A 22,211-nucleotide genomic window follows, 5' to 3' on the forward strand; every position below is an offset into this window, starting at 1 on the left:
TGCTCCCCCACTGCATCCTGGGCTCCCCTGCAGAGGCAGCAGTGTCCCTTTTGGGCTTGTCAACCCCCAAAACTCACCGGCAAGTAAGATTTCTCTTCCCCAGTCAGGGGAATCCAGGGTTCCCCCTAGTGCAGTGAAGTGGCTGAATCTGCACCGCTGCTGGCTCCAGGAGAGAACAGACACCGTGGCTGAGCAGCCCAGACCTGCAGTGCTCCAGTACTGAGTTTTTCATGTCTCTGCCTAGTGGTGCCAGCTTGTGCAGGTGTGGGACAGACCAAAGGGGATCTCAGGGATGGAATGAAAGCAGGTGACAGATGAAGGACACTCAGTGGCTCTGTGTGCCACACCACACTGCCCTGTATCCCAGCCTCACGGCTGTTGGGGGTCTCTTGGGGTTAGCCCAGACTCAGCCTGGCCAGACCCATGCAGCCAGACCCAGCCAGACCCAGCCACCCCAAGCATCTGTGTCTCTGGTCCCATGGCCCTCCCATTTCCATCTTTGCCTCTCGTGGCCACCAGCAGCTCAGGGCCAGCTCCCAGCCAGCACATACAAGGAGGGTGTCCCTGCAAAGCTGGGTGGTGTGTGTGGGAGGAGGCAGGTGTCATCATTATTTTTGTTTTCTTTACACTGCTCTGGAAATATATTGTATTCTCAGATAATCCCGTTCAATTATACCACAATAAAACACATAATAAAAACGTAATTCATTTTTCCTGAGCGCTCCATCTCCCTGTGCCTTGGCAAGCTATTAAAAATTTGTCTTCATTTTTCTGGCAAGAGCCTTGTACCTTTTCATCTTTAATTTATGAGAGCAGAATAGCTACTGACAAGCCCTTATTGCACGGCAAGGGGCTGCATTATTTATAAGCTGCCAATGGCTGGCTCAGGGGAGATATTTGCAATATTCCGGGGCTGGGAGAAGGAGGGGGACAGATCCCTGATGTGCCTGTCCCAATCCACTCCCTTCCCCACCCTGGGCAGGTGCTGGGTGCAGGTGTTTTTCTGGCTGCCCCTTGAGGGAAGCAGCTCCAGACTGGCCTCTGCCAGCCCCTGCCAGCTGTGGAAGCTGTGGCACAGGGTGTCTTCGGGCTGCCTGGCCCTTGTCTCATCATTGCTGTATCTGCCCATCTTGGCCTCTGCAGTGATCTCACTCCATCCTTCAGCATGGGGCACTGCAGAGCACAGCTGCCTCCATCCCTCCTCTCCCTGGCTGGATATCCACTGCTCCTTCTGACTGCCCTGTCAGACAGAAAGCTGAGGGGGAGGCAGCTGCTGCCCGCAGGCTCGCCAGGGTCCTGCGACAGCAGTGATGTGCTCTGCAATGTGCTCTCTGATAGCTGTACATAGAAAGTGGGATAAAAATAGTCCTGCAGGGAAGGCACAGGAGAAATGCCAGAGTTGTCCTGTGAGCAGGCTGCAAGAGGGGGTGTGAGTGTGGGCAGAGCCAGGGTGACACTCTGGCCTCTCCAAACCAGCAGCATCCAGGGCAGCAGCTTAGCAAAGCTCTCTGCGCAGCGGCGAGGTCCAAAGCCGACTGTACTAAAAAAAACCCTCCTGACAGCTGGATAAGCTTAAACACATGCCAGGCCAGGCCAGAGCTGCTGCAAAGGCAGCGGGCTGGAAAGCAGAACCCAGCCCCAGGGGGTGCAGAGGCACCCCAAAAGCCAGCCTGCTCCTCTCTCCTGCTCCCATCCTCACCCCAATAGCAGTCCCTTTCCACCATATACAAATTAGGAAGCAGCACACTTCTCTTTGCTGTTAGTTTTGTATAAACAATCTGCCTTTATTGTTTGGTATATATAGGTACATTTATATGTATATCAAAAATATCTAGAGGAAACCACAGTGCACTTAAAGCTATTTGAGAAGGTCCACCTGAAAGCAAGCACTCCAGGAAGGGGTAGAATAACCCCTCAGGGGAAGCCCAGCCCTGAACACAGATGGCATTAAAATGAGAATAAAAACCAAGACTCTACTGGGATTAAAATGTGCCATTTGCTCTGGGGATGGAAGCAGCAGAAAGCCAGATTAAATCCCCAGAGCAGCCTGGAGGAGAGCAGAAGGTGAGCTGGGAGCACATGCCTGGGCTGGGAGAGCCCCCCACTCTGAGTTCCAGCCACTACATGCAATCGATCACTGACCCCCAGCTATTTTGGGCATGGGGAGTTTTCCTCTCCAAAAGCTGCTCTGCCATCCCCAGGCACCAGCTGCTGAACCGCTGGGCACTGTAGGGTGCCTGCAGAGGTACTCTACCTTCAATTGCTGATTCTCTGCTGCCTCCTAAAGCTGGGGAGCACCATTGTCTTCCTCATCTCACTTTTATTTTTCCCTCCAGCACAGCTCACAACGTCCCTGGTGTTGCTGCCCGCACTTCCCTGCGCACTGCACAGAGCCACAGGCACACGCAGAGAGGAGGAGTGCACCAGGGTGCCACACAGGAGGTCCCCAGAGCAGGGCTGAGCCAGGCACAGGGACAGGGGTTGGTGTGGTGCTGCATGGCTGCAGGCACCCCGGGAAGCAGGGCTGAGCACCTGGGACCTATGGACACACAATGGCCAAGGGAAAGTGGCAGCAGCCCCAAGGGGATCCAAGGGCAAAGCTCAGCAATGCACTGGCCTGGCAGCCACCCCAGGACCTGCTCAGAGCCCTTTGTTGAAGTAGACAGTCTCCAGCCATGGATCTTTCTTCCGGATCTGGTCTTGGACTTCAGGCTCCAGGCTGCTCACAGGCATTGAGCTGTAGAGGAAACATGGATACAGAGGATGGAGGGGTATAGCCACCAGTGGCCTCAGGTTGGAAACTACCTGCTGCATCCCACGGGGAGGCTGTCCCCATGGCCCAGCACAGACCCTTGGTAACAGAGATGTGTGTGCACTGGCTTAAGCCCCTGACTGCTCAAAGAAGCAAAAGAATCTCTTGGGAGTCAGAGAGCACCCCCATCCCACACAGGAGCCACACGTGCAGGCAAAGTGCCAGTCTGTACCTTTTCTGTGGGAAGAGTGCACAGCACAACGGGGTGGCAAACACCAAACTGCAAAGGAAAGACAGGGAAAGGTGAAGCTGGGCTGCATAAATCACACACACCCACCCATGGCCTGATCACAGAGCAGCAATGAGGCAGGCTGGTGTGTCTGTGTGAGGCTGGCTGGGTGTCCAGCCAGGAAAGGGCTACAGAGATGCCCTCTCCAAGCTCCAGACTCTGCATTTGGCTCCTGAGGAGGGGCAAGGTCTGTCCCCTGATGATGTGGGGGAACAGGAATGCTGAGTAGGAACCCATGGCAGGCTTGAGAGACACCAAGATGAAGCAAAACAACTCCTAGCGCCAGAACGTCATATCCCATCCCATCTGCCCGGGGTGCAACTAGCCTGGCCAAGCTCTGGCATCCCCCCAGGAAACTTTGGGGCAGTTCTCTCCCCCCACTGCCAAGCAGGGTTCCCAGCAGCACTGCCCCATACACTTGGGCTTGGTATCTGCCCAGGGCAGCAATGCCCATCAGTGGAGGAGGACTTACCAGAGTCCCACCAGGCTGACCTGCAGGGGAGCATTCAGGTACGGGTACCGCTGCCAGGGACAGGGAGAGGAAGTGTGTTAGTGCAGTGGACAGGGCAGGAAGGGGTCTATTCCCCAACAGGGTGCCAGCCTTGAGGGTGCCAACAATGTGCCAAGCTTGGTGGGCGTCCCTATGCCCACCTGCCCATCCCAGGTTCACTGGTACCTTCAGGAAAGCTCTCTTCTCCAGCATGTTCATGATCACCGGCGGAATGGCTGAGGCAGGGAGGAAGGAGATGAGCTCCCAGTGCTCACAGTTCCCTGCCAGCAGTGGGACCCCATCCCACACTGCCAGGGATCAGCTGCAATCTCCCAGCACAGGCGGAGGAAGGGACACTCACCCATGGCTGGCGCTGCCATGCCAATGCGGGACACCACCACCTGGAAAATGGCCTTCTGGGCAGCTGCTGTGGATTCACCCAGGCGGTTCCCATTCTCATCCGTGACAGGGATCCCCAGCTTGAGCTCTCTGCAGGGACACAGGGGGTCAGGGGGTCACAGGGCACAATGGTGAGGGGATCAGGACACAGGACAGGGACATGTCTCCAAGGGAGGCTGGCATCCTCCTGTACCCCAGCCACACAATAAATCAGAGGGGTCTCAGCTGGAGCCACATTCACATTTGGCAGCAGCCTCAACAGGGCTGTACAGGGACCAATAACCCCCTGGGTTGCAACCAGGTGCTGGTACCCTCAAGCCATCCCCCCATGCTAAGGATCAGCAAGGAAGTCCCCGCATTCCCCACCAGTGCCTACAAACCCTGAGGCCAGCCTGTCCCACCTCGGGGGCTCACCTCTGCCTCATCAGCGGGATGTTGATGCAGTTGGCAGCTGCCACGGCCGCAAAAGGCACGTACCGGCCAATGATGGCTGGCAAGTGCTGGGGGGAAAAGCAGGAGAATGTCACGGAGAGGGTCTGGGGGCAGAGCTGGCTGTCCCTGGGTCTGCCTCCATCTTCCTGCAAGACCTTGGGGTGTCCCAGCCCCACTGGGGGAAAAGCATTTCCTCCTCCCCTGCAACCCTCAGCTGGTAAAAGCTGCACAGACCAAAGGGTCTGGGGGGACTCAGGTCCCCTGCCAGGCCTGGACAGAGGCTGAGGGGTGAAAGAAGCCTGGAGATACATCCAGAGCAAGGCTGGAGGGACAGGCCATCTCCACAGCCATCACTGGGGAGAGCAGTTGCCTTGTGTGGGCAACCTCAGCAAACTCCTTTTCTTCATTTTCTCCCCCACTCCAGGTGAATCCCCTGCTCAGCTCAGAGCTCAGGGAGATCCCATGTGGAGGGTCCACATCCCCCAGCTGCGATGGCCAAGGATCAGCTTACCTTGGTGAGGGATTTGAGTCCCAGTGCTGTGACAACTGCCCCCGTGGTTGCACTCACATAGGCTGTCCCCAGCTGGCTGAAAGAGCAGGAAGTGACACCAGTAATCCAGGCTCTCCCCATCCCAGCTGCCCCTCCAAAGGAAGGAACAGCATGCCCTTCAAGAGCATCAGGACATCTGGGTTCCTCTCTCAGCTCTACCACTAACCCTGACAGTCCCAATGGCATCCATCTCTGCCTTCACCACGTCTCCCTTGTCCCATCTCCCAGCACCCTGCTATGCAAGGCACCCCCTGGTGTTTTGGGCTGCCTTGAGGGCCTGGTCAGAGAGATGCTCACCTGGGGGTGATGGGTGCATCTCCGCTGCGGTTGGTGTAGTTGACAATGGCATTGAAGGACTGGTTGACCCACTGCCAGAACAGCACAGCTGGTGTGGTCCTGCCAGAGAGAGAAGGGTGCTAGAGACACTAGGGGATGTCACCCATGCTCCTACAGCATGAATACGAGTGGGGTACGGGACGCGTGTCCCCTCCTCACCCCAGAGCCAGGAGGATCCTCCAGGCATCCTCTTGGTCCTGATGTGAGGAGAGGACAGGTACCTGTAGAAGGTCAACATGCAACCAGTGATGGTCATGTTCATGGGGACCTGAGCAGACATGCGCCCCACAAGGATCATCTTCTCGCCCGTGTCAGGGTGGAAAGCCGAGTCATAGATGTACTTTGCCCGCCAAAGCTGGTCCTCTGTCAGCCCAGGGTGTATGGTGCCTGCCCTGCCAGGTGAGGGTAACACCTGTTGAAAGACCCTCTGCCAGCACACATGGCCAAACTGGTCTCCCACACCCTTTGGGGCAGCTGGGAGATGCTTTAGGGACCAGCCAGGCAGTTTTGGGGGCTTTGGCTGGGGAGGCCAACATCACTTCTATTCCCACTCCTGGGAATGGCTCCTGCCTGGGAACAGTGCTGAGGGTACATCCACCCTCCCAGTGGGTACCTGTAGTCCTCCACCACCCGTCGGGCTTCCTCCAGTGTAGCCCCTGAGAGCAGCAGGTTTCGGGGGTCGGTCACCATGAAGAAGTGCTTGGCCCGGCCCTGAAAGGTGCTCTGGTCCCAGCGGGGCTCCCGGATGTTGATGGTGGCAGGCAAGGACGGTGGCATCTTCTGGCAGGGCAGGGGATGAAAGGGTTATATGGGATGTGGTGCCTGTGTGTCCCCTCGCCCCATCCCTGCTGCAGCAGCTCTGCGCTCCCTCCGCCTGGGGGGACAAGGGGTGAACAGGAAGCCCCTTTGTAAAGGAGCTCAGCAGCGACTCTTGGGCCCTCCCAGCACATGAAGCATTTTGTGGGTGGCGCGACCTGTAAATGGGACTGCACCTTGCAATGTGCCAAAGAGAAACCCCCGACCTTGCCCACACCAGCCGCCAGAAATCAGGGACCCCCCACCCCAGCAGAGCACCCCGGTCACACAGGAGGGGACAGGGACCCACCACGAAGGGGCCACAGCTGCTGCCAGCACCAGGAGAGCGGAGTGAGGAAGGGCACTGGAAGGAGGAACGTCCCTCCCGGCAAGGCACCGACACACCCGGCGCGGCTTTATTTCCACACCGCCCTGCCCCGAGGGAAGCGGGGCTCTGCTCCCTGCCTTCCCGCGCCGAGCATCCCTCCCGCCACGCGTGACCCCCCTGCACAGGGACCCGGGGCAGCCCCCGCACTCACGGCTCCCGCGACAGCGCCCGCCGTGCCCGCGCCGCCGTCGCCGCCGCCGTCGCCGCCGCCGCCACCGCCCCACTCCCGCCCCTGCGCTCGCTGACGTGAGGCCTCGTCACGGGTGGGCGGCCCCGCGCCGGGCGGGCGGGGCGGGACGGGAAGGGCGGCGCGCGGGGGGCGGCGGGGACCACGCGTGACCGGGGCCGGCGGCGGGGGGAGCGGTACGTGCCGAGCCACACGCGGTGCCCGCGGCCCTCCCGCGCTTCTGTGGGCGTGCCCGTGGGCGTGCACGCGCCTGCCCGTGACCGCGCGCGTGTGCTCGCACGTCGGCTCGGCCTCCGCTCGCTCGGGTGCTCGCGCGCGCGTGTGTTTGCACGTGGGTGTTCACGTGCGCGTTTCCGCGCGTCCCCGTGTCAGCCGCGCGCGTGTCCCCGGGGTCTCGATGCCCGCGCCACGCGCGCGCGCGTGTCCGTAGCGCCGCGGACGCGCGCGCCGCGTTGGCGTCCACGCGCGTCGCGGTTGTTGCGCCGGAGCGCGCGGGGCCCGCGCCTCCGCGGGAGTGGGCGCCGGCTCGAGCGTGGGGCGGTGCGTGCCGGAACACGCGCGTGTGAGCGGGGCCACGAACACGCGTGTGCGGCGCTCCGCGGGCGTCCGTGAGTGCGCGCAAGGGCACGGACACGCATGCCGTGGACGTGCGGGTGCATGGGGTGTGTGTGCATGTGGGTACGTGTCCCCACGCCGGCCGTGCCCCCCCAGCCCCTCACCCCGGCGTTGTCGGGGCGGCCCCCCCGCGCCGGCCCCCGCCCCCGCCGCCCGCCCGCAGCCCCCCCGCAGTCCCCGCGGCCGCCGCGCATCACCTGAAACCGCCGCGGTGTCGGGTTCGCGCTGGCGGCGCCGGGCCCCGCCGGGGGGTCACGGCCGGCCCGGGCTGGAGGCGATGCCCCCCGGGAAGGGGGACACTGGGAGATACCGGCTCGCATCACCGGAGTGAGCGAAGCGGAGGGACGCGACACCCCTCCTCCCCTGACCGTGCCTCAGTTTCCCCCGTGTGCCCCCGGGATGCTCTGCGCTAAGGGACGAGGTCAGGGGGGACGCCACATCCCTTGCCACACGCAGCCTCGCCGGGGGTCGCGCCCCCGGACCCCCTCGCGGGGGACACCCACGGGACTGTCCCCCCCCCGCCAGCTGCAAGGCCAGCCCCGGCCGCTCTCGATTGACAGCTCCCGCGCCCGATGGCCTCTCCGGTCCCACAGGGAAAGCCAATCCCCGCGGCCGGGGGGGCAGGAGGCGGTGCTGCCCCCCGGCCTCGCCTTCCCCCCCGCGCTGCTGCCAGGTGTCTCTTTCGCAGGTGGCACCATGGGGACAGGTGAGGAGGGCACGGGGCGGGGGGAAGGGAGGGACGGCGGTAGGGGGTCCCCTGCGCCCCTTCGGGGAGGGGGCCCCCGCGTCTGATGCTGGCGGGGGGTAATGGGTGGGCGCTGTGTGGGGCTGGCAGCGGCGGGGATACCGGCGTGTCCCCGCGGCCGGGGCCATCACTTATTTATTGAGGTCAGGCAGGGGCGAGCGGGGAATGAAGTGGGGGGGGCACCGTGGTGGCGTTTCACCCACGCCTGGAAAATCCCCGCGGGAACTGCGTTGGGGACTGGTGCACCCATGTCCAGCCGCATGGCGTTGGGAATTCAGAGGGGCTCCGGGGAGGATAGGAAATGGCCAGAGGGATCAGGTCCTGCTCTCTAGCATAAAGCTGATGTCCCCGTGTTCCCTCTCTGGAGCCTTTCCGGATTTGTGCTGTCGAGTAAAGCCCCTTTGCATCCCCTGTTCCAGATTTACGCTGCGAGGGAGAGCTCCTTTTCACCCCAGCATCCTTACCCCAGGGCAGGGCAGCCTGTGCCCACACCCCCATGGTAGTACCCAGGAGCTATGTGACAGTTTGATGCTTGGGACAGCATAGGACGGGAAGGGATCAGGCTGGAGAGGAGGTCACAAAGCTCCTTGTCCCTCCAGGCTGTGCTGCTGCACCTGGGACCTGTCTTGCCAGCGGCGAGTGCCCAGGCCAGCTGCCCCCAGCATTGCACTGCTAAAAAAGAGCGGTGCCCAAGCCCGGGCATGTGCTTCTGGACTATGCCATGTCCCCCGCTGGCTGACGGGCAGCCCTGGCCCTGTGAGGACACAGCCAGCCCTGAGCCAGACGCCAGGACGCCAGTGTGCCCAGCACCACCATGGCCCAGGAGTGGGACGCGGTGCTGTCAGGGATGACGACAGGCAGCCGCTCGCGGAGCTCCAGCAGCGAAGCCAGCCTGGCTCCCCGCTACCTCCTCAGCAAGCAGAGCCGCCTGCTCAATGGGACCACCCGGAGCAGCCGTGCCGCCTCCCCCATGGGCCGTGTCATCCTCATCAATGCCCCCATCGAAGGTGTGTGGGGTGTCCTGGCCCCCTGCCCGCCCCCATGGCCAGGAGGGCCCCAGTGGCTGAATTCCCTGGGTCTAGGGGCAGGGAGGGCTGTCCTGGGCCTGGGGATGTTCCCAGGAAGAGAGATACCCCTTGCCCTTGGACACACAGCATGTGTGACTTGTCTGCTCCCCTGTCCCCACAGCCAGCAGCAATGAGAGTGATGTCATCAATGCCATCACAGTGGAGAAGAGCGTGGATGGCAAACTGGGCTTCAGTGTCCGTGGCGGCTCGGAGCATGGGTTGGGCATCTTTGTCAGCAAAGTGGAGGAGGGGAGCACTGCCGGTAAGAGGGTCAGGGTGAGGGACACCAGGCACATGCCAGCAAGACCCTCTCAAGGAGCTCCCAGTGACATGGGATCGCAGCAACAATGCCGCCCTTCATGGTGGAAAACCACCATTTGCTCCCTGCTGCCTTTGGCCATGAGATTTGCAGGCTGCCCAAAGTGAAGGGCAGGACATAGAAGTAGACAGCCCTGTGCCAATGACTCTGAGCTCCATCCCCAAGCCACTCAGTGCAGTTGTCAGCCACCCCTGCTTCTGTTCCCAAGGGGTTCAGAGCAGGTTGAGGAGACATTGAGGTAGGGGATGTCAAATGAGGGCATCAGTACCAGGTCAGGTGCCCAGATGAGCCGTGTGTCCCCTGTAGAGCAGGCCGGGCTGTGTGTTGGCGACAAGATCACAGAGGTGAACAGTGTGAGTCTGGAGAACATCACGATGAGCAGCGCTGTCAAGGTCCTCACCGGCAACAACCGCCTCCGCATGGTGGTCCGGCGGATGGGCCGTGTGCCAGGAATCAAGTTCTCCAAGGAGAAGACGGCGTGGTGAGCAGGGCATGTCCCATGCCAGCACCCCAAAACCCAACCCCATGGAGGGCATGCTGGGGGAGGTTGGTGAGGAATTCTGGGCAACAGGGACCCATGGGGGACGCCCAGGGTGGAGTGGCATCAGAAATCTCTGGCAAAGATGGGGAGAGACAAGAGTGGGATACAGGATGGGATAGGAAGGTCTGGAGCAGGTAGGGTGGGTGCCAGCCCCATCCTAAACATCCTCCATCCCCATCACTCTCCTCCTCTGGGTGCCACCAACGGTCCCATCCTGCTGGGGGACAAGACCCAAATCCCTGAGACTACCTACACTGTACCCATGCTCCAGGGTGGACGTGGTGAACAGGCGCCTGGTAGTAGAGAAAAGCGGCTCGACACCATCGGAGAGTGGCTCCGAGGACGGGCTGCGGCGCATCGTCCACCTCTACACCACCTCTGATGACTACTGCCTGGGCTTCAACATCCGCGGTGGCAAAGAGTTCGGCCTCGGCATCTACGTCTCCAAGTACGGCTGCCCCGGGGCGTGAAGGGGTTGTGAAATCCCAATCTCTGCTGTGCCCATGCTGGGGCTCAGCCCCTCCTCTCTGGCTGAGCCACACCACTATCACAACACTTTGGGCATTACCACCATGGGTGCTGAGCCACGGGGCCACCCAAGTGGAGGTGTGGGGCAGGAGCAGGACTCCAGCAAGGGCTTGGCCCCATCCTGCTCCCCTGCTTCCCTAGGGTGGACCCCGGAGGGCTGGCGGAGCAAAACGGCATTCGGGTGGGAGACCAAGTCCTTGCAGCCAATGGAGTCAAGTTTGAAGACATAAGCCATAGCAAGGCAGTGGAGGTGCTCAAGGGGCAGACCCACATCATGCTCACAATCAAGGTACCCACGCCCTGCCCCATGGACCCTCGGGTGAGGCAGGGTTGGCATGTCCCTTCGCTGGCACTGCCCCTGCTCAGCTAAGTGCCAGGGGCTGGTGCAGCTGCTGGCTGGTTGGGTTTCAGGCGGGTGGGAGGGGGGGGATGCATTATTCATGGCTGGCACCAGATCGAGTTCGCCGGGGCAGCCAGCACTCACTGACCCCCTTGTCCTCTCCCCCTGTGCCTAGGAGACAGGCCGGTTCCCTGCCTACAAGGAGTTGGTGGCCGAGTACTGCTGGCTCAGTCGCTGTAAGGGCAGTGCCGCGCGGGTACTGGCAGGGGCGCTGGTCTGGGGCACGGTGGGGTTGGGACTCCCATGCATGTGATGTCTAACCACTGTAGGGAGGGAGAAGGTCTGCATGCCATGGGGTCCCAAGGCCTTGGAGGGGGCAGGGAGCTCCCTGTGCCGCTGTTAGCTTACCCACAGGCCTGATGGACTTGCAAGGTCCCAGCTGTGCCCATCCTTGGAGGAGGCATGAAGAGCCCCCTGCCATGGCCAGCAGCCTTGTGGTCCCTGTGATCCCACAGCATTCTACATGTCCACTTTCTTGGAGACGACATGATGATCCCTATGCAATGGCCAGTAGTCCACAGGTCCCCATGGCCCTGCAGGTTCCCGACATGTCTGCTGTCTTTGGGAGGGACATGGAGCTCTAAGTGGCCCACAGTGTGTCAGTGTGTCCTGCTGTGCCTTTGCAGTGACCAACGGGCAGCTGCAACAGCTGGCTCAGACCTCGGAAACCAGCTCCTCCATCTCCTCCTACTCCTCAGGACCAGCCCCAGGGGCGGTGAATGGGCTGGGGGCAGCTTCCCCAGTGCCCCCAGCCCGCACCGTGGATGTGGCCATCTCCACGGAGGACGGGCCACGGCGGGGCTGGGTGCGGGAACGTGCTGAGCGGGCCATGCAGACCGAGCCAGCCACGGAGGGGCTGCCGGAGACACGGCGCACAGTGCGGCCCCCCGAGCTGCTGCGGGACACGGCCATCCGGGGCCAGGGCACCCGCGAGGCCCCTGGCACCCACCCACGCCGCACCTTCACCCACTCACCCAAGACGGCGCTTCTGCTGGCGCTGAGCCGGCCACGGCAGCCCATCACACGCTCCCAGAGTGACCTCACTGTCGCCGGTAGGCACCGGGGCACAGCCCCACACATGGGACTGAACCCTGGCTGAAGTCCCCTTCCAACCCTGCACACCCAGCCCTGGGAGTCCCACAGCTCAGGCCCTGCCCCATGTGGAGAGCCTGTCTCCCACTCAAGCATCCGATAGGCCCTGACATACATGGATACCTGCCCCCCACTCCTGGGCTTCCTATAGCAAATGTCTAGGTCCCTACCCTGGCACCTTATAGCCCATATGGCCCCCTGGCCACTAATCCTGGGTATCCTATAACCCCACATAGCCCCAGCTCTGTCCCTGGGCTTTCCCAGGCACCCCAAAGCCCAGCCCCATGGCTCCTGGTGATCCACTGCACCCCACAGATGGACTCTTTTCCAGTCAGCATCTCCCAGGAGCCCCTCCAATCCCCCAAAGTTCTGTGTCCCCAGGCAAGATTTGGGATGGCATCCCCTCACCTCTCCATTCCAACAGCCCCTTCTATCTGTCCACAGAGGAGAAGCGGAAGAAGGAGAAGCCAGAGGGACAAGGGGCACGGGGGGCTACCCCAGGATTGCACCGCTCCAAGACCCTTGTCAACCTCTTTTTCAAGGGGGGCCGTGCTACCAGCCAGAGCTGGGCCCCCCCCAGCCAGGAGGCCCCTGGCTCTGAACGCTGGGCACGCTCCAAGTCCCCAGGGCGCTCTGACGGGGACAGAGGTATCAGCCTGGGTGACAGGGCAGAGAGGGACTCGAGGTGGGACTGTTCCCCCTTCTATGGGCCTTGTGGCATCCCTGGCATGAAGGGAGCACAGGGAGGGGTTCCCCAAGCACGCAGTTTTGACAGTGGGTGCTGCTGTCTGCCCTGGGCACTCACCACTCTCCATCTCCCTTGCAGTAGGTGCTGTGCAGAAGTTTGTCATCCGGAGCCTGAGGCGGGGTAACGGGGGTGCTGTGTGCCTGGGGGGGTGTGGGGCAGGCTCTGCATGCGCCTGGCCCTGCGCTGCTTGTGTCTGTCCCGCTCTGGTGTGGAGTGAGCTGCTGGGGTAGGGGGGATGGGGAACTCTCTGGGCTGGCTGGGGCAGTCCTTGCTCCGCTGGCCACCCCTCCTTGTTGTGCCTCCCCAGAGAAAAGCCGGCGTGCCAGCATTCTGGGCCCCATGGGCATGGCCACCCTGCAGCCCAATGGCAGCGACCCTGAGGCCCGGCTCTCGCACATCCAGGACACTGCTGCACGTCTCCTCAGCCCCGATGAGGTGACGGCCGTGCTCCGCCACTGCTCCCGGGTATGCACCGATGGCAGGGGGCAGGCAGGGCACAGGCAGGGCAGTGCTGCCACCCTGGGCTCATCCCTGGAAAGCTCCTGAAGTCCTAGGGGCATGGTGAGCACTCTGTGCCCATGCTTAACTCTGGGAGGTAAACCAAGGAACAGGTGATCCACTGATCCCCCTCCTGTGCCGGCAGTACCTGCATGAGGGCAGTGTGGAGGATTTGGTGCGGCCACTGCTGGCCATCCTGGACCGGCCCGAGAAGGTCCTGCTGCTACGGGACGTGAGGCAAGTGCTGCTAGGAAATATCTGGGAACCCCAGTGCTGCCCATCCTGGTGTGATTGAAGTGGAGCCTCACACATACTCCTCAGCCCTGATCACACTCCACCCCAGAGGTTGCTACAATCTGTCCCCACCTTTTTGCCTTGGCAGGAGCGTGGTGGCCCCCACAGACCTGGGCAGGTTTGATAGCATGGTGATGCCACTGGAGCTGGAAGCCTTTGATGCCCTAAAGAGCCGCTCAGGTAGATCCCAGCCCCCCAGCGACCTTGACTGGGGGCAGGTTGTGGTCAAGGGTGGGTGCAGCTCAGGAGGTGACTGGGGGTTCTCCCTGACTGCAGTGCGCTCACCTGCCCTCCGCCCAGCCCACCATGACGCCCCCCCCAAGAGACACCTCATCACACCAGTGCCTGGTAAGTGCCACCTGTAGGGTCTGCCTGGACACCAGGCTGCAGGGTGGGGACAGGGTGGAGGGGGTCTGGGGCAAGAGAAAGGAGGCTGGGATACCTGAGTGCAGGGGCTCCCAGGGAAGAAGGCATCTGGCATCTCTGGGTGTTGGGAAGACTGGGAGCAGCAAAATCTGTGGATCTTGGGTGCTGGGGTTCTTGGGGAGGAGAACATGGAGTGCTTGCAGACAACTGGGGTGTCTAGGGGTCTCTAGATGAGGGGGGCACTAGGTGGCAAGGGACCCAGGGCTTTGGGGTACTCATGGGAGGCCTACGTGGCAGGGGTCCCAGGGAGCAGGGCTGTGGGTCCCTGGGGAGATCCCTGAGCCCCTCTCATTGCAGACTATCGGGGAGGATTCCTGCTGAAGCCAGCAGGGACCCCAGAGCCAGAGGAAGCGGGGGAGCAGCAGGCGAGCCCAGCCCGTCCAAGAGCCTCCCCCAGCCCCCGCCGGCCTCACCCCCGCACCTACACCCCGCTCCCTGACGTGCCAGTGGATGCCTATGCCTCCACCAGCCGGCCCCTGCCCACCCTCAGCCCTCAGGCCCCGAACTGGCTGCTGGCTGAGCCCTCCCCTGGCAAGGGCCATGGGCACTCTCGCAGCCCCCGGGCCACCTGGCGCAAGGAACCCCCCAGGACAGCACCCAGCAGAGAAGCTGAAGTGCTGGGGAAGCCCCAGCGGACACGGCCTCCTCTTGCCCCACTCTTTGGGGGGCCAGGGGGTGAGGCAAGGGCTGGGGCAGCCAATGGCCCTGAAGATGCTGGCAGGGAGGAAGAGGAGGAGGAAGAGTATCATCTGCTCACCGTCACCCTCTCCAAGCTGAAGCACTCACTGGGTGGGTGGCACGTGGGTGGGTGGCACATGGGTGGGACTCCAAGGGTGGGGTGAGGACCCTTCTGGCAGCAGCATCAGTGGGATGGGTGGCACCCCCTTGGCAAGGGGCAAACTCCAGAGCATTCCTCCAAAATGAGAATGGGGGGGAATAGCTGTCCCTGCCCCAGTCCCTCATCTCTGTAGGACCTACCAAAATAGGGCAAGACAGAGGTGCAGCTCACCAGGGAAATGTGGTGCTTGGTGCTTGGGAGTGGGTTGGGGTCCCAGCCTACCCAGGTGTGAGGGTCTCATGGCTCCATTGCAGGGATCAGCATCTCTGGTGGTATTGAGTCAAGGGCACAGCCAGTGGTGAAGATTGAGAAGATCTTCCCTGGTGGAGCTGCCTTCCTCAGTGGCATCCTCAAGGTATGGGGGTCCCAGCACATGCCAGGGGGTGGGCAGATATCCAGACACTCCCATCCCCTGGTGCCACTGGGTTGCTGGCAGTCCTCTGGCAGTCCTAAAGCAGCTGCACTTCACCCTGTGGTGTTCCCATCTGGGACCTAGGCCGGGCAGGAGCTGGTGTCAGTGGATGGGGAGAGCCTGCAGAATGTCACGCACCAGAGGGCTGTGGACATCATCCGCCAGGCTTACCGCAACAAAGCCAAGGAGCCCATGGAGCTGGTGGTGCGGGTGCCTGGACCACCGACGGAGTGATGCTGCAGCCCCTTTTTGAGGAGCCATGCTGTGTTCCAGAGGAGTCAGATGGCTCATTCCTGCACTGAGCTGTGGCTGGCCTCAGTGCAGCCAGAGGGTGAGAGCCAGATCTGCCCCAAGGGCATGGAGCAGCTGCAGGACCCAAGGGAGGACAGCACTGGCGACACAGGGGAAGGACAGCTGGTCCCTGACCCTGCTCTGGACATGCAGACAGAGTCCTGAAAAAAACACAGCCAGGGGCTTGTTTTTAATTGCTGTTTCCGGGTGGTACACTGATGAGCCAGGCTCTGGGAACGAGACATGACTGAAATAAAGTACAAAAATCCCCCCCTGGAGCCAGGGGTGACCAAGCCACAGCTGGGCACATCCAGACTTTTCCTTTGGTTTGACCCCCCCGGGTGCCCAGCAGGGCCCCTCACCTCTGCCCATCCCTAGGAGTGTCCCCAGGGTGTCCCCAGCTGGCACATGGAGCACCATGCCCCTCTCCCCTGGCAGGCTGGGCATCACAGAGGCATGGGCTTTTCTGGGGGGGAAACAGAGGGATGCTGGGGGGCAAGAGCATGGGAAAGGCACTGAGGGCAAGCTGCCCCGTGGTAGGGGTGAGGGGGCACGGACTGGTGAACTGTGAGCTGGAAGAGGGTGATATGTTTTGGTAGGCCCTATAAAAATAGAGTTATTTAAAATGGCACAGAAACAAATTCCCTGACAAACACACAAAGTGGCATGAGGGAGGCTGGCATGGGCAGAGACAGGGCACACGCCAAGTGACTGGGTGACAGTGCCAGCAGGGATGAGAGGGAGGGGACAAGTCAGCCCTCCCTCTGCCCAAGGTGACCCTGGCTGAAGCCAGTGCTGCTAATCCCCAGGAGCTAAGAGGATCAGCAGAAACCAGTTCCGGGCGGCCCCAAGGCCAGGACTCAGCACCCACCTGACCCCACATCTCACAGGCAGCCCTCCCTGTGGGCACCGATACATCCTCGCCCCAAGACCTCAACGCTGGGGAGGGGCAGCACCTGTGGTCTCCCCTGCCCCTTCACAGTGGCTGCAGTTTGCAGAGCTGGAGGAGAGCAGGGGCCCCCCACAGCTCCCAAAATCACAGAGGCTGGAGGCCCCTTCAGCCCTCCATGCATGGGGCAAGGGCAGGCAGCATCTCAGATCTCAGTGGCTGTTATCTCCTCAAAGGGCGGGTCCGGTGGGTCACAGGGCTCGGGCAGGGGGTCCTCGCCCTGAAGCCGGAGATGCTGGAGCCGCTGCTCGAGCCGCCGGTTGCGCCGGTACATCTGGATGTAGCTGTACTGCAGCTGCTTCTGGTAGCGGATGACGCGCTCCTTCTCGCCCTGCCACGTGCCGCGCTCCTGCTCGAAGGCATCCCGCTGCTCCTGCCCACGCCGCCGCTCCAGCGCCACCTCCGCCCGCAGCCGCTCCAGCTGCCGCCGCAGCCCCGCACTGCCCCGGGGCTCCTCGCTGGCCGGGGGGCATCCTTCCCCAGGCGGAGGGCACCCTTCACCAGTGCCTGGTGGGCATCGCCCGCGGGCAGCTTCCCGCAGCCCCACCACTTCCTGCTCGAGCCGGCCGGCTTTGGCGCGAAAGAGGTCAGCCTCGCTCTTGCGGCGCTGCAGTTCATTGGCACAGACCTCCAGCTCCAGCGCCTTGAGGCGGGCGGCCTCCTGCAGCCCCTGAGCCCGCCGCTCGCCCGCCTGCAGCTGCGCCCGCGCCTCCCGCAGCTGAGCCCGCAGCCCCAGCAGCTCGGCACCCCGCTGCGCCAGCTCCGCCTGCGCTTCTTTCAGCTGCTGCTTCAGCAGAGAGATCTCCCCCGACTTCTGGCACACCTGTGGGGATGATGGGGTTCAGGTGCCAGCCGGGACCCCCCAGCCACAGCCTGCGCCCCCTGACATGCCTGGTGCTGCTGGGTGACTCACCTCCCACTTGGTCTCCTCCAGCCGGGGTGCCAGCTCAGTGCGCTCCCGCTGGAAGGAGGCACAGCGACGCTCCAGCAGTTCATGCTCCTGCAGCAGCTGGGTCAAGTCCTCCTGCAGCTGCTTCTTCTCCTGCTGCAACTGCAGCACCTGGAGCTGCAGGACCTGCTGCCCCCGATGTGCTGCGTGGGCCGCCTGCCGTGCCTGGGCCGCACAGCGCTGCCGCAGCCCCTCCAGCTCCTGCTCACACCGACGCTGCTTCTCCTCAAACACCTGGGCCAGGGGATGCACAGGTGCTGGGAGGGCAGCATGGCACCCTCCCACTTCACCTGCCACCTCCAAGATCTGCATCACAGGGAGGGGGCAGCATACCTCCCCCAAATGGAGGAAGGGTCCAGGAAGAGTGCAATGTGGTGGTACACACCTCCTTGTGCTCCCCTATACTTCTGCATGATGAGCCCCCCATGTTAGCATCCCCAGAGCCTATAGGGCTCCTCCGGCTCCATCACAAGCAGGCAGAAGCCACAGGTCCCAGGTTCATTCAAAAAAGGGCATCCCAAGATAAGGCACCCCAGTCTGTTCAGCTGGTCCCATGGGCCAAACAAGGCTCCCCCATGGACCACCCAGCTGGTGGGAAAAACCCACATACCCAGACCCACAGGAAAATGTATCCCTCTGCACGGGTCTATAATGGGTCCTCAAAGTGGGTCCCTACTCCCAACCAGGGGTTATGTTGACACCTGTCTCCAGGGAGGGGGACAGGTACAGGACATGAGGACACCAGGGACATACCTGGCAGATGGCCACCTCGTTCTCATCCAGGCTGTCCCGCAGGAGCCGCAGTTCGGCCTCCCTCTCCCGCAGCTTGTCCTCCAGCTCCCGCACCAGCATGGCCTCCTCGCCAGGCAGCGGAGAGCGCCCGCAGGAGCCACTCTCTGAGGAGGGCCGGCCCCGGCCGCTCAGCGAGCCCGTGCTCTTGCTGGAGGATGAGCGCCCGCTGTCCGAGTTGGAGGGGCGGCAGCCCCCCGGAGGGTCAAGGGGGCCATGGGGGGTGGTCGGCAGGGCACCCACCTCTGGGTGCTGGCTGCAGCCCGTGCTGTAAGTGGGCAGGCTGGAGAGGGAGTTGCGCCCCGAGTCCGAGAGTGTGCTGGCACGGCAGCTCAGAGAGCCAGGCTTCTCAGCAGCCAGCAAGTGGGTGAGGCTCACCTGGCTCTCTGAGAGCCCTAGGCGTGTGCCTGGCTGGGCATTCCGAAGCTTGGATACCACTGGCTTGAAGGCCATGGGGCGGATTAGGGTCTTCTCCACATTCTGCCAGGAAAAGAGGGAAGAGTGAGGTGATGGGGAGGACCCATTAGCCCCAAAAAGGGCTGCCTAGGAACGTTACAGTGGGTGCTCCCAGCCCTGATGCCTTCACACCCCAAAGGAGACAGAGGCCAGTCACCACCCACTTCATCGCCTTTCCATGCGTGTTCAGGTGAGCTCCCAGACACCCTTGTCATGATGGAGGGGACATTAAGAGCATAGGGATTGCCACTTTCCCAGGGACACCAGAAGTGTGGCCATATGATCCCATTTCACACATCTGAGCCAACAGTCCCAGTGTGGCACAGGGTAGAAAGTCAAGACTGCAGCACACACCCACCCACCCTGCTGCCGCCCCCCCACCTCTTCCAGCTTGCCAGAGACAGGTACAAGCTTGGGGGGCGGCCCCCGAAGGTGATCACTTGGTGCTTGGTCATCACGGAGATCATCTGAGTCGCTACAGGGGCTGGCAGGAGAGGAGGCATCAAGCCAGTTGCCACAGAAGCCCCCATTGGCATAGGAGTGGGTGACACCGGGCACAGACACGCGGGACTCCTCAGGAGTGGCTCGGAGTAGCCCCTCCTGCTTGCAGAAGGAGGCAGCGGAGGGGTCCCCATCACTTGCGCAGTCGTGGCGAGGCCGGACGGGCAGGAGGCTGCCCACACTGCCCATGGTGGCAGGGGGTGAGCGGGCAGTGGCACGGAGCTGTGTGGCCCCCTCAGACACAGCCTCAAGGGGCACTGGCAGTGTCTGCACGATGGCCATGGCGGGGTGGCCCCCGGCGGGCAGGGGCACGTGGGCAGCCTGCAGGCAAGGGAGACAGGGCATCAGAACGATGGGCACTGACAACCCCACCAGTCACCCAGGTGGGCATGGGGGCATCCCCAGGTCCACAGTCACCATTCCCAATCTTATAAGTGTAGGTTGGCCCAAGGGCAGGAGATGCCAAATGAATCAGAACAAAATCAGGATTAGCTGGGGGGAGTGGTACTAGGAACCCCCATGCTGGCCTCAGCACCCTGGGTGCTCCACCTCAGTGGAGCAGCCTGGGGCTGCCAGGGGCTCTAGGGTGCTGGTAGCACAGTAGGGCAGTGGCGATGCAGTCCTGCCTCGTGCCGTGCCCTGGTGTGACCCTGCCATGGGAAGTGTGCCAGGACTGGATGCGAATCCCGAGAGGCCTGCAGAGAGCTGGCTCACAGGCAGCCTGCCCGCCTGTCTGCCTCATGGGCATCATGGAGGGGACAGCCTCACACACCAGGGTCGTCCACTTCCTCTGCCCCAGAGCCCCCACCTCTCAGCAGTGACCCCACAGAGCCTGCTTTCCACCTCCAACCATCCACAGTGGGGCACAGGGTTCCCTGGGGAGGGCCACCAAGGGGGAAGCTGCCAGGTGGGCACCAGGCTCTTTCCCAGCCCCAACACATGGAGGCTTGTTCCCACCCCTCCAGCTGGGGGGGCTCTGCCGGTCTCTGCTGTGACTCCCCCTGCCCCAACCCACGCCATACGCCCGCGTGACGGGAGCCGGCCGACGGGCCGGATCCATCCCCTGCTGCCTCATCGCATCTCGCACATGGCTGCGGCTGGCACAGGGCGCGGGCGGGGGGGGGGGCGCTGCCCGCACGGTCTCGCCCGCCGAGCTGTCACCTGAAATCAATCCGCCTGCCAGCGCCCGGGGAGGGGCGAGCAGGGCAGAGATGCCGGCGAGCCAACCCCCCCGCCACCGTCACCCCCACCGGCACGTGCCATCCGCAGGCACCGTGACCTCACTCCGCGCTCGTGATACCCTTGGGGGGGCAGGTGGGGACCCCCCTAACAGCTCCGCTCACCTCGCCAGCCGCTGCCCATCCGTCCGGTCCTCTCGGGCCCCCGCACCGTGAACACGGCTCCGCCGGCCCCTGAAGCGGGGAGGAGGAAGAGGAGGGGGTCAGGGGACTTTCGGCAGCAGGGTCCCTGGTGTTCCCCTCTGCCCCCTCCCCCCCAAATGCCCCGGCCGGCAGGGCCAAGGCAGGTGGTGCCAGCGTGGCACTGAGGGTGGCACGGGAGCCCGGCGGCGGCTGCGCTGCTCCTGGCACCCAGGGTGGGCTGCGGTCAACCCGGGAAGTGTGCTGAGAACAAGAGCCCGCCACTGGGGACCTGCTGCTGCCAAAGGAACGGGAATCGGGGACCAGGAACACCAAAGGGACATCTACTGGCCCCCCAGCCCAGCCAGCCAAGGCACAGTACCCCACCCCAGCAAAACTCCCCCAGGATGTGCAGGTCACGGGGACGGACAGCCCCGGGGACAGTGGGTCCCTGCGCAGCTTAGAGGGGACACTTCTGGGGCCCCGCCAGGCAGGCGGTGGGAACAGACTTTACCTTCTCCCTCCTCCCAGCCCCCCGGCCTGCCGAGAGGGTCCCACCGCCGCTCACGGGGGGAGGGAGTGCCCAGCCCGGCCTCCAGCCACCCAGTAAAACCAGTCACCAACTGGGGTGGCGTCACGTCCAGCCACTCCGGCCGGAGCACAGCGCTGCCGGATCCCACCGTTCCGACCCCTAAATGGCAAGGGAACTGTCGGTCCCTGCTCTGCCAGACCCCCACCCTGAGCTGCTGTGGGGATTCCGGGCCCCCAGGGACCCCCGTACCTCGACGGCATCTCAGGCGCACCCCCGAGCAGGGGGAATGAGGGTCAGCCCCCGTCCCTCCCCACACACCCAGCATATGTGGGACGGATACCATCCATGCCCGGCTGTGCCCCTCTCCAGGCCCCCGGCATCCTGAGGTTCCCTCAACGATGCTGCCCCCCTTTGCCCGCCCAACGCCCCCCCCCCCCGCCCTCCCACCCACCTTCCGCTGCCCCAGAGCGCCGAGCCTGACCCGCGGTGCTCCCACCCATCCCAACCCCATAGCACCCTGAAACGCCCCACGGTGCCCGTGGGCCCCACTGCACTACAGCTCCCCCACTCTGCCCTAAACCATCCCCAAAGTTCCCCATGACACCCCTAAAATGCTTCACGGCGCTCCTGGGCCTCTGCCGCACCACCCCGCCCCTAAAGTGCTCCTAAACCACCCCCAAAGTGCTCCAAAACACCCCCAAAGTGCCCCACGGGGCGGCTAGGCCTGCACTGCCCAATAGCTCGCCCCTGAAGCACCCCAAAAGTGCCCCGCGACCCCCTCAACTACCCCACCGAGCCCCTGGACCTCTGCATTCGCAGGACGGTCCCGAAGTGCCCCGAAACATCCCCAAAGCACCGCACGGAGCTCCAGGGCCGCCGCTGCCCCCGCAGCCCCCGGACCCCCCCCAAATCGGCCCCGGGGGGCCCGGCCCCACAACACCCCAAGGGCCAGCAGTTCCCCCCGAAGCACCCCGCCAGCCAACTCCCCGGAGCGCCCCCGCGCCCCGCCGGCCCCACGGGACCCCCGGGCGCCCCCGGCCCGGCCCCCGCACTCACCGCGGCCCCGCCGCCGCCTCCCGCTCCGCGCCGCGCCCCGGCCCCGCCCCGAACAGGCCCCGCCCCTCGACCACGCCCCCACTGTCCCGCCCTCTCACGAGGCCACGCCCCCCGGGCAGGGGCCGGGGCACGGGGGCACCGGGGGGTGCGCGGGGACCCCGCCCGGGACATTCCCAGTCACCTCCGTCC

At 63.4% G+C, this 22,211-nt stretch overlaps 3 protein-coding genes across 7 annotated transcripts; 1 reads left to right on the forward strand and 2 right to left on the reverse strand.

Annotated features, from left to right (window-relative positions):
- Positions 1-1,759: 1,759 nt before the first annotated feature.
- Positions 1,760-7,568, reverse strand: SFXN3 (sideroflexin 3). 4 transcript variants are annotated; one of them, XM_066554202.1, is made up of 11 exons: positions 7,431-7,568; positions 5,862-6,028; positions 5,470-5,640; positions 5,210-5,308; positions 4,874-4,949; positions 4,345-4,430; positions 3,893-4,020; positions 3,718-3,767; positions 3,514-3,563; positions 2,985-3,032; positions 1,760-2,737 (listed from the first exon to the last, which is right to left on the reverse strand). In XM_066554202.1, the coding sequence occupies exons 1-11, from the start codon at positions 7,551-7,553 to the stop codon at positions 2,641-2,643; spliced, it is 1,095 nt and encodes a 364-aa protein (XP_066410299.1). In that variant the 5' UTR covers positions 7,554-7,568; the 3' UTR covers positions 1,760-2,640. The 4 variants fall into 4 exon arrangements, 3 of the variants coding, with proteins under 3 accessions (XP_066410299.1, XP_066410300.1, XP_066410301.1); XM_066554203.1 differs by lacking the exon at positions 7,431-7,568 and adding an exon at positions 6,583-6,655; XM_066554204.1 differs by lacking the exon at positions 7,431-7,568 and adding an exon at positions 6,583-6,622 and having other exon boundaries at positions 5,862-6,025.
- On the forward strand, positions 7,460-15,731 carry PDZD7 (PDZ domain containing 7). Of its 2 annotated transcripts, XM_066554199.1 has the most exons (17): positions 7,460-7,939; positions 8,578-8,985; positions 9,167-9,307; positions 9,671-9,845; positions 10,177-10,353; positions 10,575-10,722; positions 10,949-11,009; positions 11,460-11,885; positions 12,370-12,573; positions 12,752-12,793; positions 12,981-13,138; positions 13,317-13,408; positions 13,554-13,645; positions 13,742-13,813; positions 14,189-14,680; positions 14,984-15,084; positions 15,226-15,731. In XM_066554199.1, the coding sequence occupies exons 2-17, from the start codon at positions 8,793-8,795 to the stop codon at positions 15,373-15,375; spliced, it is 2,724 nt and encodes a 907-aa protein (XP_066410296.1). In that variant the 5' UTR covers positions 7,460-7,939; positions 8,578-8,792; the 3' UTR covers positions 15,376-15,731. The 2 variants fall into 2 exon arrangements, with proteins under 2 accessions (XP_066410296.1, XP_066410297.1); XM_066554200.1 differs by lacking the exon at positions 12,752-12,793.
- Positions 15,592-22,049, reverse strand: LZTS2 (leucine zipper tumor suppressor 2). Its single transcript, XM_066554201.1, has 6 exons — positions 22,023-22,049; positions 20,420-20,488; positions 18,957-19,397; positions 18,084-18,599; positions 17,295-17,564; positions 15,592-17,204 (listed from the first exon to the last, which is right to left on the reverse strand). Exons 3-6 carry the CDS (start codon positions 19,356-19,358, stop codon positions 16,527-16,529), a joined length of 1,866 nt encoding a protein of 621 aa, XP_066410298.1. The 5' UTR covers positions 19,359-19,397; positions 20,420-20,488; positions 22,023-22,049; the 3' UTR covers positions 15,592-16,526.
- Between the last annotated feature and the right edge of the window lie 162 nt (positions 22,050-22,211).

Source organism: Molothrus aeneus, chromosome 8, assembly GCF_037042795.1.
Source record: "Molothrus aeneus isolate 106 chromosome 8, BPBGC_Maene_1.0, whole genome shotgun sequence".
NCBI lineage: Eukaryota > Metazoa > Chordata > Aves > Passeriformes > Icteridae > Molothrus > Molothrus aeneus.